The sequence below is a fragment of the Hypanus sabinus genome, chromosome 4 (genome assembly GCF_030144855.1).
Source record: "Hypanus sabinus isolate sHypSab1 chromosome 4, sHypSab1.hap1, whole genome shotgun sequence".
In the NCBI taxonomy this organism is placed as follows: Eukaryota; Metazoa; Chordata; class Chondrichthyes; order Myliobatiformes; family Dasyatidae; genus Hypanus; species Hypanus sabinus.
The window spans coordinates 15169229-15186321 of record NC_082709.1 but is presented as its reverse complement, the minus strand read 5'-3'; the positions used below and the strand labels follow the sequence as shown (position 1 = coordinate 15186321).

Genomic DNA, 17093 nt, shown 5'->3' with positions numbered 1-17093 from the left:
GATGCAAGTCCTGAGGCTCTTGTACCTTCTGCCTGATGGTATCAGAGAAAAGAACATGGTCTGGGTGGTGAGGATCTTTGATGATGGATACTGCTTTTCTATGGCAATGTATCATGTAGATGTGCTGATTGGGAAGGCTTGAATCGTGATGTACTGGGCCAAATCCACTACCTTTTGCAGGATTTTCCACTCAAAGGCATCAGTGTTCCCATACCAGGGCATAATGCAGCCAATCAATACACTTTCCGTGTTGGCGTGTGGCCTAGTGGGCAAGGCATCAGACTAGTAACCTGAAGGTCACTGGTTCGATCCTCAGCTGAGGCAGCGTAATGAACGAATGAACTCTAGCTGAAGTCTGACCGATGTTTTATAAAGTTGGAGCATAGCCTCCTGCTGTCTGTATGTGGTGATGTGGCTGATGAAGACCAATATGCCATATGCCTTCTTAACCACATTATCTACTTGTGTTACCACCTTCTGAGGATCAATTGACTTGTATTTCAAGGTTTCTCTGTTCTAAATACTCCCTAAAACCTCTTAAAAGACCCTATTGTATCCGCTTCCACCACTGTCACTGGCAGCCCATTCCACTCACTCACCAATTTCTGAGTAAAAAAATTTAACCCTGACATCTCTTCTGTACCTACTTCCAAGCACCTTAAAACTATACCCTCTCGTGTTAGCCATTTCAGCCCTGGGAAAAAGCCTCTGACTATCCACAGGATCAATGCTTCTCATCATCTTATACACCTCTTATCAGGTCACCTCTCATCCTCTGTGATTCAAAGGAGAAAAGGCTAAGTTCACTCAACCTATTCGCATAAGGCATGCTCCCCAATCCAGGCAACATCCTTGTAAATCTCTTCTGCACCGTTTCTATAGTTTCCACATCCTTCCTGCAGTGAGGGGACCAGAACTGAGCACAGGACTCCAAGTGGGGTCTGACCAGGGTCCTATAGAGTTGTAATATTACCTCTCAGCTCCTAAATTCAATCCTGCGGTTGATGAAGGCCAATGCACCATATGCCTTCTTAACCACAGAGTCAACCTGTGCAGCAACTTTGAGTGTCCTATGGACTCAGACCCCAAGGATCCCTCTGATCCTCCACACTGCAAAGAATCTTACCACTAATTCTATTTTCTAGCATCATATTTGACCTACCAAAATGAACCACCTCACACTTCTCTGGATTGAACTCTATCTGCCACTTCTCAGCCCAGTTTTGCACCCAATCAATGTCCTGCTGTAACCTCTGACAGCCCTCCACACTATCCACAACACCCCCAACCTTCGTGTCAATAGCAAATTTACTAACCTATTCCTCAGACAGGTCATTTATAAAAATCACGAAGAGTAAGGGTCCCAAAACAGATCCCTGAGGCACACCACCGGTCACAGACCTCCATGCAGGTTATGACCTGTCTACAACCACTCTTTGCCTTCTGTGGGCAAGCCAGTTCTGGATCCATAAAGCAAGGTCCCCTTGGATCCCATGCCTCCTTACTTTCTCAATAAGCCTTTCATGGGGTACCTTATCAAGTGCCTTGCTGAAATCCATATACATGCTACATTTACTGCTGTATCTTCATCAATGTGTTTAGTCACATCCTCAATCAATTCACTCAGGCTTGTAAGCACTGCCTTTGACAAACCCATGCTGACTATTCCTAATGATATTATGCCTCTCTAAATGTTCATAAATCCTGCCTCTCAGGATCTTCTCCATCAATTTACCAACCACTGAGGTAAGTAAGACTCACTGGTCTATAATTTCCTGGGCTATCTCTACTCCCTTTCTTGAATGAGGGAACAACATCTGCAACCTTCCAATCCTCCAGAACTTCTCTCGTTCCCATTGATGATGCAAAGATCATTGGCAGAGGCTCTGCAATCTCCTCCCTCACCTCCCACAGTAGCCTGGGGTACATCTCATCTGGTCCTGGTGACTTATCCAACTTGATGCTTTCCATAAGCTCCAGCATATTCTCTTTCTTAATATCTACATGCTCAAGCTTGTCAGCCTGCTTCAAGTCATCACTACAATCACCAAGATCCTTTTCCATAGTGAATACTGAAGTAAAGTACAGTCAGTCCTCCTTATCCGCAGATTCCGCGTGTGCGGATTCAACCAACCGCAGATCGGGAAAACCCGGAAGTTCTCTCTCCAGCACTCGTTGTTTGAGCATGTATAGACTATTTTTTCTTGTCATTATTCCCTAAAGAATACAGTATAACAACTATTTACATAGTATTTACATTGTATTAGGTATTATAAGTAATCTAGAAATGACTTAAAAGTATAGGCAGTCCCCGGGTTATGAACGAGTACCGTTCCTGAGTCCATCTTTAAGTCAGATTTGAAGTCGGAACAGGTACATCCGGTATTATTTAGCGTCAGTTAGTCAAATGTTTGTTTAATATATAGTACATATTTTACCTTTCTATGCATATAAAACACTTAAGAAACACACGTAGTTCAATAATTAAACCACTGTGTTGCTTAGTAATAATTGTAGCTTTCATTGGGGCAGGGCCTTTCTCATGCTCCATTAAAATTGTTCCGATCGTTGACCGACCGTAGCCTAACGCTTTTCCAGTGACTGATGTCATTTCACCTCTTTCCGATCGCATTACTTCCACCTTATTTTCAATTGTGATCATGATTATTTTCATGAACAGAAACACTGCGGATTCAGAGCTGCACTGCCAGGTCCTAATGTCCACCGCACTGAGACAGGTTAAATGAAGTCCGGGGTTCCACTGGGTCCTAAAGACCACCACAGTGAGCCAGGTTAAATAAGGGACTTGAGCATCCGCAGTTTTTTGCTATCCGTGGGTGGACCCGGAATCAATCCCCCACAGATAAGGATTCATTACTGTATTCATTAAGTACCACTACTATTTCCTCTAGTTCCATATCCACTTTCCCACCATCTCACTTGATGGGTCCCATTCTTTCACATCTTATCCTCTTGTTGTATGCCCTCCCTTTTGCTTTTACATTAGTTTGACTTCCCTTGTCAGCCACATTTGTACTATTTTGCCATTTGAGTACTTATTCATTTTTGAATAGATTTATCCTGCACCTTCCCTAATTTCCCCAGAAACTCAAGCCATTGCTGTTCTACTGTCATCCCTACCAGCATCTCCTTACAATTTACTTTGGCCAGCTCCTCTCTCGTAACACTGTAATTTCCCTTTTTCCGCCGAAATACTGCTACATCAAACTTTACTTTCTCCGTCTCAAATTTCAAATTGAACTCAAACACATTACGTCCTAACGGTTCTTTTAACTTAAGCTCCCTAATCACCTCCAATTCTTAAATTATCACACAATCCAGTAAAGCCGATCCCCTAGTCTCAAAGACAAACTGCACTAAAAAGCCATCTCATAGGCATAAATCAAACTCACTCTCCTGAGATCCATTACCAACCTGATTTTCATAATTGACCTGCATGTTAAAATCTCCAATGATTATCATAACCTTGCTCTTTTGACATGCCTATTCCATTTCCCATTGTTATCTGTGGCCCAAATCCCAGCTACTGTTGGGAGGCCTGTATATAACTTTTATCAGTGTCCTTTTACCCTTGCAGTTTCTTAACTCAACCCACAAGGATTCTAAATCTTCTGATCCTTTGTCACATCTTTCTGATGACTTGATACCATTCTTTACCAGCAGAGCCACGCCACCCCTCTGCTTACCTTCCTATCCCTCCGATACAACTCCTAGCATTCAGCTCCTTACTACTACCATCCTTCTGCCACAATTCAGCAATGGCCACAACAACGTACCTAACAATCTGTAATAGTGCAACCAGGTCATCCACCTTATTTCTTATACAACTTGCATTGAAATACAACACTTTGATGGCTATATTTGCTGCCCTTTTTGATTCTGCATCCCTAATGCACTGATAATCACCCTGTTGGATGCAATTTTGTCCTATTGTCTGCCTGCCCTTCCCAACAGTCTGACTGCACGCTGTCATTGCTTTTTTACCATCCATCCTATCCTGAGTCCCTTCACTCTGGTTCCCACATCCGCCCCCTGCCAATTTAGTTTAAACCCTCCCCAACAGCTCTTTAAAAAAAAACAACCTGCCCACGAGAATATTTGTCTCTCTCAAGTTCAGGTGTAATCTCTCACTTTTGACTTCCCCCAGAAGAGATCCCAATGATTCAAGAGCTTGAAGCCATGCCCACTGCATCAGCTTCTCAGTTACACGTTAATCTGCCAGATTGTCTTGTTTCTACCCTCACTGGTGCATGGCACAGACAGCAGTCCAGAAATTACTACCCTGAGGGTTCTATTTCTCAGCTTTCTACTTAGCTCTTTAAATCCTCTTTTCAGGACCTCTTTACTTTTCCTTCCTACGTCCAAGACATCTGGCTGCTCTCCCTCCCTCTCCAAAATGCTGTAAAGACACTGCCCAGACGATGGCAGTGGCAACCAACTTTTGTCAGAAAATTTGCCAAGAACAATCATGGTTGTGGAAGGACCAAGGTATCCACGTCATAAGATATGCCGCGTAATGAACGAATGAACTCTAGCTGAAGTCTGACCGATGTTTTATAAAGTCGGAGCATAGCCTCCTGCTGTCTGTATGTGGTGCTATGGCTGATGAAGACCAATATGCCATATGCCTTCTTAACCACATTATCTACTTGTGTTACCACCTTCTGAGGATCAATTGACTTGTATTTCAAGGTTCCTGTGTTCTAAATACTCCCTAAAACCCAGCCATTCATGGTCTTTGTTCTGCCTGGCTTTAGTATCTGTCTAAAAATGCATCATCTCATGTTTGTCTGAATTAAACACAATCTGCTACATTTCAGCCTAACACATTGATATCTCTTGGTAGTCTTAACTACATTTCAAAAATCAACAAATTTTTGTATCATTCACAAGCTGACTGATTGTGCCTCCTACATTCATAATCAAGTCATTGATGTATATTACAAGAAACACCAACATCAGTCCTTGTGGGACTCTCCTATTGACAGGCATACAATTGCAAAACAACCCCCTATCATCACTCTGTCTCCTATTGTCAAGCCAATATCAGACCCAATTTGCCAACTTGCCCTGATCCCTGAACCCTAACATTTTGAATATCATGAAGACAAGCCAGTTGTGGATGGATGCCCACTATAGAACGAGTTATTGTAACTTAGATGAGAAAGTGTTGGCTAATGTAAAAAAAACAAAGTCATGCTTGCCACCTTTAGTTTCCATAGACCCATCTGATAATTACATCAGAACAACTGCTACCTCTTAACCAACCTCCTCTCTATGACAGAATTGGTTCTGACCCTCAACAAATTTTTACTTTGGCCCCTTCCACTTTCTTTAGATTCAGGGTAGCCATGGACACCCGCATAGGCCCCGGCTCATAGATCAGCCCGTGTTCCAAGCCGTCCTCGGTAATGCTCCCAACTGCTTCATGCTCCCATGCTGAGCTCGTCAATTTCATCAACTTTCCCTCCAACTTCTACCCTGTCATTAAATTCATTCCTGATGCCTGCCTCCCCTTTCTTCATCACTCTGTCTCCATCTCTGTAGACAAATTGTCAACTGACATCTTTTATAAACCTGCCAATTCCCACAGTTATCTTGACTATACCTCTTCCCACCCTGTCTCCTGTATATAAATAAAAAAATGCCATTGCTTTTTCTCAGTTCATTCGTCTCTGTTGCATCTGATCCCAGGATGTGGCTTTCCAGGACTTCACAGATTTTCTCTTCCTTCAGAGAACGGGCTTTCTCTTCCTCCACTATTGATGCTGCCCTCACCTACATCTCCTCCATTTCCCAGGTATCCGTGCTCACTCCATCTTCCTGCTGCCTTAACAGTGATAGGAGTTCCTCTTGTTTTTACCTACCACCCTGTACCTCCACATCCAACACGTCACTCCGCAACTTTTGCCATCTTCAAATGGATCCTCTCCCTCTCCACCCCCCACAACTCTGAGCTTTGCACTCCTTCTATGATTCCCTTATCCATTCATCCCTTCTTACTAATCTCCTTTCCATCACTAATCCTTGCAAGCAGCTAAAGTGCTACACTTGTCCATTCACCTCCTTCCTCACCTCCATTCAGCATCCTAAACTGTCCTTCCAGGTGAGGCAGCACTTCACCTGTGAATCAGCTGGGGTCATCTATTGTGTCCGCTGCTGCTGATGTGGCCTCCTTTTATTCCATTTGGATAGCTTCCAACCTGATGGCATGACTGTCGATTTCTCCTCTGGTAAAAGAAAATATTTCCCTCTCCCCTCTTCTATTCCCCAGTCCGGCCTTTTACCTATCACCTCCTCTTGGGGCCCTCCTCCTTCCCTTTCTCCTATAGTCCACTCTCTTCTCCTATAAGACTCCTTCCTGTTCAGCCCCTTACCCACCTGGCTTCATCTATCCCCTTCCAACTATCTTCCTTCCCCTCCTCCCCACCTTTTTATTCAGGCATCTTTCCCCTTTATTTCCAGTTCTGAAGAAGGATCTTGGCCTGAAATGTCGACTGTTTGTTCATTTCTATAGCTGCTGCCTGACCTTCCGATTCCTCCAGCGTTTTGTGTGGCACTTTAGGTTTCCAGCATCTGCAGGATCTCTTGTGTTTATGAAATGTAGCTTCTTAATCGAGAGTAGTTTTCTAACCCACATTGTTAAGGTTAATTTACAATACTTTCTGTATTTGGTGTTCTTAAATGCAATGTAGCTTTTCCAATAGGTCTACTCAAAAGGAAGAAAGCATTGACGTCTTTGTTTTGTTTTTAATGTACTCAAGATGTTAAGGAACTTGGATGTAAGAAAATGCTTCTCGATTTAGAAACAAGCATTTTATTTGTCAAGCGTTCTAAGACATGACACAGCTTGGAACAAGCGACCTATATTTGATCAACAAAAGAGCATCCCAATCTACAGAATCAGTTATCTTCAGTTAACGTGTAATAACTTAAAAACTGAGCAAGTAAAACACAGATTTCCTTTCAATCCATTTCTGTGCCTTCTAGTTCTCTTTATGTATCCAATTTGTTTTTATTCACTCTATTTACTTTACCATTGTTCTTATCTAGTGCTTAAACCGATTGATTAGAGTCAGGTTTATTATCACTGGCCTTTGTTGTGAAATTTGCTGTTCTGTGGCAACAGTACATTGCAATATATAATAACAAAAAACTATAAATGACAGTAAGAAGAATATACTATACTGTCCAAAAGTCTTAGGCATATTTAAATACATAATTAGGATGCCTAAGAGTTCATCACAATACTGCAGTATTTTTATGTATTGCACTGTACTGCTGCCGCCAAAAAAAAAGCAAATTTCATGACGTGTGAGTGATGATAAGCAGGATTCTGATATGGGATTCTCTTGTGGACTGAAGGTGGGAAGGGGGCAGAGAGAGGGGAATCAAGGTTGGGGAAAGGAAAAGGGAGAGGGAAGGAAACAGGAAGCATTCTGTAATGATTGTTAAATCAGTTGTTTGTAATTAAATAACTTTGCCTGCACTGGCCTGGGTGTGACTGTGCCCACGCACCCCACCCCACCCCCACCTCTGGGATTCCTTCTCTCCCACCTGTCCCACAACTCTCCCACTGCACACTACCGTCACTGTTCCCAACATCCCTTGGTCTCTGCTCCACATTGACAAATACCCTATTATGCAAACACGAGGAAATCTGCAGATGCTGGAAATTCAAGCAACTCACACAAACTGCTGGTGGAACGCAGCAGGCCAGGTAGCATCTATAGGGAGAAGCGCTGTCGATGTTTTGGGCCGAGACCCTTCATCAGGACTTAAGATTTAAACTTCTTCAGTGTAGGCATCACTGGCAGAGGCTTCGCAGTAGTGAATTTAAAAGGCAAACACGAGGAAATCTGCAGATGCTGGAAATTCAAGCAACACACACAAAATGCTGGTAGAACACAGCAGGCCAGGCAGCATCTATAGGGAGAAGCACTGTCGACATTTCGGGCCAAGACCCTTCATCAGGACGAAGGGTCTTGGCCCGAAATGTCGACAGCGCTTCTCCCTATAGATACTGCCTGGCCTGCTGTGTTACACCAGCATTTTGAGTGTGTTACGCTATTATGCAGAAGTCTTAGGCACCCTGGCTATGTATATGTGCCTCGAACTTTTGTATGGTACTGTGTATATACACAAGTTAAATTAAATAAGTAGTACAAAGATAGGGATAAAATCATGATGTAGTACTTATGGGTTCATTGTTCATTCAGGAATCTGATGGCGGAGGGGAAGATGTTGCTTCTGAATGGCAGGTTAGGAAAATGGGCAAAGAAATGGTGGGTGGAATACAGTGTATGGTCATGCACTTTGGTAGAGAAAATGAAAGGGTAGATTATTTTCCAAATGGAGAGAAAATACAAAAAACTGAGGTGCAAAGGGACTTGGGAGCCCTTGTGCAGGATTCTCGAAAGGTTAATTTGCAGGTTGAGTCTGTGGTGAGGAAGGTAAATGTGATGTTAACATTCATTTCAAAAGTACTAGAATGTAAAAACAAGCATGTAATGTTGAGACTTGAATATGAAGCACTGTTGAGGCCTCACTTGGAGCAATGTGAGCAGTTTGGACTCCTTATCTTCAAAAGGATGTGCTGAAACTGGAGAGAGTTCAAAGGAGGTTCACAAAAATAATTCCATGATTCAACGGCTTGTTATATGAAGATCATCTGATGGCTCTGGGCCTGTATTAACTGGAATTCAGAAGAATGTGGGTTAACATCATTGAAACCTATCAAATGGTGAAAGGCCTTGAAAGAGTAGATGTGGAGAAGATGTTTCCAATGGTGGGAGGGTCTAAGACTGGAGGACACAGCCTCGGAATAAAGGGGTGTCCTTTTAGAACAGAGATGAGGAAGAATTTCTTTAGCCAGAGGGTGGTGAATCTGTGGAATTCTTTTCCACAGGCAGCTGTGGAGGCCAAGTCTTTATGTATATTTAAGGCAGAAGTTAATAGATTCTCAATTGTTCAGGGCATGAAAAGATGTGGAGAGAAGGCAGGAGATTGGGGCTGAGAGGAAAATTGGATCAGCCATGACGAGACGGTGAAGCAGACTTGATGGGCCAAATAGCCTAATTCTGCTCCTATATCTTATGGTCATATGAAACATTACATGTGTCTTCAGGCTCCTGTACCACCTCATTGATTATAGCATTGAGAACAAGGCGTGTCCTGAGTTATTGGTGTCCTTATTGTAGGTTGCTGCCTCTTTGGGGCATTTCCTTTTGAAGGTGGCCTCAGTAATGGGGAAGTAGTGCGCGTGACGGTGCTGGCTGAGTTTACTCCTTTCTGCAGCTTTTTCTGATCCTATACAGTGGCCTCTCCATTCAAGATGGTGATGCAACCGGTTAGAATGCTCTCCATGGTACATCTGTAGAAATTTGCAATTGTCTTTGTCTTTGACTTTGTCTCTTTAAATTCCTGATGAAATATAGCCACTGTTGTGCTTTCTTTTGCATCAATATGTTGGGTCCAGTATAGATCTTCAAAGATGTTGACACTCATGAACTTGAAACTGCTCACCCTTTCCGCTGCTGATCGCTCGATGAGGACTTCCTTCAACTTCCCCTTCCTGAAGTCCACATTCAGTTCTTTGGTTTTAGTGACGTTGAGTGCAAGAATGTTGTTGCAACACCACTCAACCCGTTGATCCATCTCATTCCTGTAGGCGCCCTCATCAGTATTTGAAATTCTGCCAACAATATTGTGTCATTAGCAAGTCTATAGACGGTGCTTGAGCTGTGCCTAGCCACACAGTCGTGGGTTTAGAGGGAGAAGGGCAGTGGGATAAGCATGCATTCTTGAGGTATGCCAGCGTTGATTGTCAGTGATGAGATGTTTTTTCCAATCTGCACAGACGGTGGTATCCCTGTGAGATGGTTAAGGATGTAGTTGCGCAGCCCCTTGTTTTTGGAGCTTATTGATTAAATCTGTGGGTATGAGTATGTTGAACACTGAACTGTACTTAAGAAACAGCAGCTTCATGTAGGTATTGTTATTGTCCAGGTGATCCAAGGGCGAGTGGAGAGCCAATTAGATTACATCAGCGGTAGACCTATTGTGGCGATAGGCAAATGGCAGTGGGCCCAGGTCCTTGCCAAAGCTTGAGTTGATTGAGTTTGACCAACCTGTCAAAGCACTTCATCTCTCTAGATGTGAGAGCCACTGGGCATCTATGCAAAAAGAACAGTCGACGTTTTGGACTGAAACCTTTCATTTCACCTATTGCCTGGTGTTCCTCTCTCCCCTCAACCACCTTTTAAATCTACTCCTCTGCTTTTTTTTCCCAGTCCTGCTGAAAGCTTTCAGCCCAAAACGTAAACTGTACTTTTTTTCCATAGATGCTGCCTGGCCTGCTGAGTTCCTCCAGGTTTTTGTGTGTGTTGCAGTGACGTTGTGTTCATGGGTTCAATGTCCATTCAGAAATCAGATGACAGAGGGGAACAAGCTGCTCTTGAATCATTGAATGTGTGCCTTCCAGCATCTGTACCTCACCCCTGATGGTAGCGATGAGAATAGAGCATGACCTGGGTGATGGAGACACCTATGACCTTGCAAACTCCTTCAGTTCTGTTGCTCCCAGTATTAACGACCTATAATTCAGGCTTGCTTATGAAGAATAATTACTGGAAAGAAATTGAAACCTATCTGATACTTCTAGAATATGGGTCAGCATGCCCCAAATAAAGAGGACATAATAAATGTTTTTAGATTTCTAATTCACTAGCTGAATTTTTAAATTTACACATTTCATTTATCTATAATATAACATCTTAAGTCATTTTGTGTGATGTATGGTATAATAGAAGGAAGCTGATCACACCATTGTATCTATGGTAGCTTAAAAAAAGAGCTATTGAGTAATTCTATTTTCTAGCACTCAGTCCAACAGCTTAAATGTTACAGCTCATCAAGTACTCAATGTGACAAGAGTTTCTGCCTCGACTGCTGTTTCAAGGACTGCGTCACAGATTCTCATCACTATTTGGTTAAAATAATTTTCTCATCTGTCTCATCTTGTAGATGTCATATTTCCTTAAAATATGCTTTTCATAGACAATAAAACCATAAAAACATAAGACATAGGAGCAGAATTAGGCCATTTGGCTATTGAGTCTGCTGTCATTTCATCACAATGATCCAATTTTCCTTTCAGCCCCAATCTCCTGTCTTCTCCCTGTATACCTTCATGCTTTGACGAATCAAAAACCTATCCACCTCTGCCTTAAATAAATATAAAGACTTGGCCCCCACAACTGCCTGTGGTAACAAATTCCACGGATTCCCCAATCTCTGGCTGGAGAAATTCCTCCTCATCTCCATTCCAAAAGGACACCCCTCTATTCTGTGTCCCCTCTGGTCTTAGACTCTTTTGCTGTAGCAAACATCCTCTCCATGTCCACTCTATCAAGGCCTTTCATCATTTGATAGGTTTCAATAAGCTCAGCCCTCATTCTTCTGAGTTCTAGTAAATACAGAGCTAGAGTCATCAAACGCTGTTTGTATGAAAACCCGTTCAAACCTGGAATCATTTTCCTGAATCTTCTTTGCACATCCTTTCTAAGATAAGGTGCCCTCAACTGCTCACAATACTCCAAGTGAGGCCTCACCAGTGCTTTATAACGTCTCAACTTTACATCCTTGCTTTTATATTCTAGTCCTCTTGAAATGAATGCTAACATTGCATTTGCCTTCCTCACCACCGACTCAACCTGCAAATTAACCTTTAGGGAATCCTGCACAAGGACTCCCAAGTCCCTTTGCACCTCAGTTTTTTGTATCTTCTCTCAATTTAGAAAATAGACTACCCTTTCATTTCTTCTACCAAAGTGCATGATCATACACTTTCCAAAACACTATTTCATCTGCCATTTCTTTGCCCATTTTCCTAATCTGTCCAAGTCCATCTGTAGCCTCTCTACCTCCTCAAAACTACCTGCCCCTCCACCTGTCTTCATATCATCTGCAAACTCTGCAACAAAGCCATCAATTCCATCAACCATATCGTTGACATATAACGTAAAAATAATTGGTCCCAGCACAGCCCCCTGTGGAACACCACTTTGCCGCCTGTCAATCAGCCACTGCTTTATCTATACTCGAATCTTTCCTGTAGTACCATGAGCCCTTAGCTTGTTAAGCAGCCTCATTTGTGGCAATTTGTCAAAGCCCTTCTGAAAATCCAAGGGCACAACATTAACTGATTCTCCTTTTTCTACCTTGCTTGATATTACTTGATCATTCTATGATTCTTAGAACTTTTCTGTTCATTCTATCTTGTAATTTAATAAACCTTGATTAAATCATCCAGCAGCTTGCTTCTTTATAAAGAAAATACCCCAAGCACTGCTAAATATTGCCTCATAAATAACTAAATCTCTAATTTGACAACGTCCTCATAAATCTTCTCCAGAAGAAATATTCCTCCTAGTAATATGTTGACCCAGATATACTGTGGCTTCTTCAGAGTTTTATCTAGCTATAGAGTTTCCTGCATTTTATGCCTCGGTTAATAAAGGGAATTCCAGTTGCCTCTTTAACTATCTTCCTGCTTTACATTTTTAAGCAATTATCAGTATCCATTCTACTTCATTTTTTAAATAATTCTTAAAGTCTGCAAGAAATTTACCGGAGTCACAGAATCATAGAGTAATGAGCATATAAGCAGGCCCATTAGTCCAACTCATCCATCCTGACCAAGGTGCCCGCCTATGCTTGTCCCATTTTCCCGCATTTGGTTCATATCCCTCTAAACCAGGGGTTTCCAACCTTTTTTTATGCCATGATCTTATCATTAACTGGGGGGGGGGGAGAGGTCCATGGACCCCAGGATAGGAACCCTCAATCTTAAGCCTTTCCTATCCATGTACTTCTAAATGCTGTCATTGCACTTGCCTCAACTAATTTCCCTGGTGGTTTAATCCATATGTGCACCAACCTTTGAGTGAAGTAGCAGCTCCTCAATTCTCTTTTAAATCTTTCCACTCTCACCCTAATTATATGCGCTCAAGTTTTGCTGCAGCTTGCTAAAAATACTGTGCATTCTCCCTTTCTATGCTCCTCATGATTTTACATACCTCACCGTGCAGTCTCCAACATTGTAAATTCCTAGCCTATCCATTGTCTCCCTGTAACATAAGCCCTCGAATTTTTCCAATATTCTTGTAAGTCTTCTCTGCACCCTTTTCAATTTAGTGGTGGCCAAGACTGTAGACAATACACCAGGCAGAACCTCACTAGTATGTAGTGCATCTGCAAGATAATGTTATAAATCCAATATACAATGCTATTATTGATAAAGGCCTGTATATAACCACCAAACTGTCCACCTGCGACATCACTTTTAGCAAACTATGTACATGTATCCCCAGGTTTCTTCTTCGTAGCAATCCCCAGGGCTCTACCATTCACTGTATAAATCATACCATGATTTGATCTTCCAAAATGCAACACCTTGAATTAGCCAAACTGAAAGCCATTTGCCAATTGTTGGCCCACTCACTTACCTGATCAAGATCCCTCTGGCATTTTTGATAACTTTCTTCACCAACTATGATACCACCTATTTTAGGATCATCTGAAAATCTACTATGCCTTGCATATTTTCATCCAAATCATTTAATTACAATAATGACAAGCAAACGTACAAGCACCAATTCCTGTAGCGCACCACCTTCAGTCTGAGAAATAACCTTCCACTATCGATCTTCTCCTTCCTACCATCAATGCAGCTGAATCGATTTAGCAAGCACTCCCTGGATCCTGTACAACCTAACTTTCCAGACTAGCCTACCATTTGGGATTTGTCAAAGGCTTCGCAGAAGTCCACTCAGATGACATCTAATGTCATTTATCCTCTTGAAACCTCTTCAAAAGACTCTTACAGATTTGTCAGGATATGCCATGCACAAAGACTTTGCCTAACTAAATGTTGGTTAATCCTGTCCCTCGGATCTCCACCAGTGATGTCAGACTACCCTTCTTAAATAATGGTACAATATTAACCATCGTCCAGTCTTTAACGACTTTACCTTTGGCTACAGATGAGCAAGGATCTCTACAAGGCCTTCCACAATTTCTTTCCCAGCTTCAGACAAAGTCTGAGGATGCAGGTGCTAAGACTGAGTCACTGGTGAGGAAGACAGATGCAGTGTTAGCATTCATTTCAAGAGGTCTGGAATACAAGAACAGGGATGTGATGCTGAGGCTTTATAAGGCACTGGTGAGGCCTCACCTTGAGTACTGTGAACAGTTTTGGGCCCCTCATCTTAGAAAATATGTGCTGGCATTGGAATGGGTCCAGAGGAGGTTCACAAGGATGATTCCAGGAATGAAAGAGTTATCATACGTGGAACGTTCGATGGCTCTGGGTCTGTACTCGCTGGAATTCAGAAGGATGAGGGGGGATCTCATTGAAGCCTTTTGAATGTTGAAAGGCCTAGACGGAGTAGATGTGGAAACAATGTTTCCCATGGTGGAGGGAGTCCAGGACAAGAGGGCACATTCTCAGAATAGAGGGGTGTCCATTCAAAACAGAGATGTGGAGAAATTTCTTTAGGCAGAGGGTGGTGAATTTGTGGAATTTGTTCCCACATGCAGCTGTGGAGGCCAGGTGGATGGTATATTTAAGATAGAGATTGATAGGCTGTTGATTGGACATGGCATCAAAGGTTGCGGGGAGAAGGCCGGAAAATGGGGTTGAGGAGGAAATAGGAAAAAAAGAATGATTGAATGGCAGAGCAGACTCGATGGGCCAAATAGACTAATTCTGCTCCTGTGTCGTATATATTTGTATTTTTTTTAACAGAAACCCATTCTTATCATTGAAAAACAGTAGTGCCCTTAACACATAGGCCAATTATTGAACTTAAGGCAACAAAGAATAATAGTTGCCATTTTGTTCACAGGGTGAAAATATTGCCATGAAAAGACATTCACAATACTTATTTTCTTAACAGTTGCAAAGGGCTGCACAATTTGTATTCCTGCCAAAAGGTGGTGTATTACTTTGTGTCCTCAATTTCCATAATTTTATTTTTTATGTATTTGTCTATAAATTTGTCTTACATCTGCCATTGCTTTTTCATACCCTCATTAGTCCTCACATGTTTTCTATGTCTTATTTTCATATTTATACCTACCTCTAACAGGCTCAACTCTTTCTGCTTCTCTTACTTCTTTCTTTTTGGCCCATTGAAAGCTGGAGGGAAGACCTCAAGACATGCTGAAATCTCTCCTCAAAGAGCTGCAGGTGATTCATTGTTTATTCCCATCACTTTCATGTTTCTGATGTACTCTAGTGTGAACACTTTTGTGGCTGTGATCCCTGATCAGCACTGCTGGTCAGTGTTGAATACCATTGTAGCTTTCAGGTAATGGGATTTATTAACTAGTGGGCCCATGCAATCTCCCACCAGAGCAATCCATTAACTAGTATGCACCCCCGCTTTATTTCCTTTTGGCTCCGCAACTTATTCTCCCTCATAAACCCTTGATTCTTTCTCTACATGATTATACTGAGTGGTAAATTATAGCAGCTAATTAACCTATGATCGTGTCTTTGGGTGGGAGGAAATCAGATCACCCAGTAAAAATGCATATGTCATGATGAGAATGTGCAAACTACACATAGACAGAACCTGAGGTTAGGATTAATCCCTTGTTTTTGGAGCTCTGTGACAACAATGGTGACTATGTCTTCCCTATAATAGTAAATAGCCTTTAGGTTAAGGGTATTAATAAATCCCTAATGCATTATGTCAGGACAATGTATTCATTGTTTTCTAATTAGGTGCCTTTTGCTTAATAAATGTTTTTGTGATTTTGTAAGGTGTTGAATTGTATCACAGAAATACTATTGTGAATGACTTGCACAGTCTAATTGAATGATATTGAATTGAGAGATTTTCCAATGAATTAATTTATTCTGGTTATATTGTTTGCAATATGATAAAATCAATTGTAAGGATTCTGTTACTCCTGAAGGACTCTAATGCTTTTCTGTGAATCAGGTCACATGATCTCTCCGCAATCTGCTCCTGCTCATCTGGAAGGCAAAACTGACGTCAGTCGAGAGAACAGCACTGTTGATTTTAGTAAGGTGAGTTGCTTCTGTAAGAAACAAAACAATTCCAACTGCAACATGCAAATTACTTAACTGGTATTAATACGTTGTTAGTTCAGACTTTTGAAGTTTGTTTTCATAAATGATGGAACAGTTTTCTTTTGTTATTCAGGGGAGACCCAGACTACTTGAAGGGGGGGGGGGGGGGTTGTCCTCACTCTTTGCCTCTGTCCCATGAATTCCTCATCTCTCTGTGTTCGCTCTACCACCACAATGACAAATCAGCATCTGAGATACTTGGTGCTTGCCTCCAATCTCTCCCTTCTAATTAGTTCCTACTCAGCTACCGAATGCTACACAGTAATGGCTGAAGTTGAACCTTGCTACTTTAAGCATCCCAGGCATTATTATTGTGTAGTACAGGTCCTTTACCAGTGGTGCCATAAATTCTGAAGTTACATTGAGATATGACCACAGAAGACAACAAATTGCGCTGCTTTTGCATATCTCAGTGGAGATCTTTGTACATCAGATTTTCTGTGCGTTTCGTGCACTTTCTATACACTGATGAATGTTTATCCATCCATTTGTTTCTGATTATGTAAATTAATCTTGCCCAAAACTTAGTTTACCTTGCTCACTTCAGTCTCAAATTCATTTTGGGTGCAAATTTTAAAATCTGCCCCTAGTAGAAACTGTGGGAAGTTTTAAATGTAGAAGATTAATACAGTATTCTGCAGTGAGTTGTATTTGCTAAGTCAACATTCTAAGCTTGATGGAGCATGAATGAAATGAGAAAAGCACATTCCATGCTTTTAACAAATTTGTTATAATGCATTAGAGAATGTTTGCTGTTTTCCAGAGTACAAATTAAAGAACATGAATGTATGGGACAGAAATTTTTAACAAATGGTATTGCTAAGCTTTTTGCAGATTTGATTTTAAGATGGATAGAAATAATTGTAATTGAAATAAAATGTCCTGTTAGCAAATGTGACTTTCAAGT

General features: G+C 41.7%; 1 protein-coding gene across 5 annotated transcripts in view; it reads left to right on the top strand.

Moving 5' to 3' along the window:
- Positions 1 to 17093, top strand: part of LOC132392508 (sodium-driven chloride bicarbonate exchanger-like) — a 274073-nt gene that overhangs the window by 151965 nt on the left and 105015 nt on the right. For all 5 annotated transcript variants that reach the window (XR_009511566.1, XM_059966455.1, XM_059966453.1 and 2 more), the window contains one exon: positions 16035 to 16123. Coding sequence is in view for 4 of the 5 variants with exons in the window: in XM_059966455.1 (XP_059822438.1) it covers positions 16035 to 16123 (89 nt within the window). In the remaining variant the exon portion in view is untranslated. The remainder of the gene's footprint in view (positions 1 to 16034; positions 16124 to 17093) is intronic.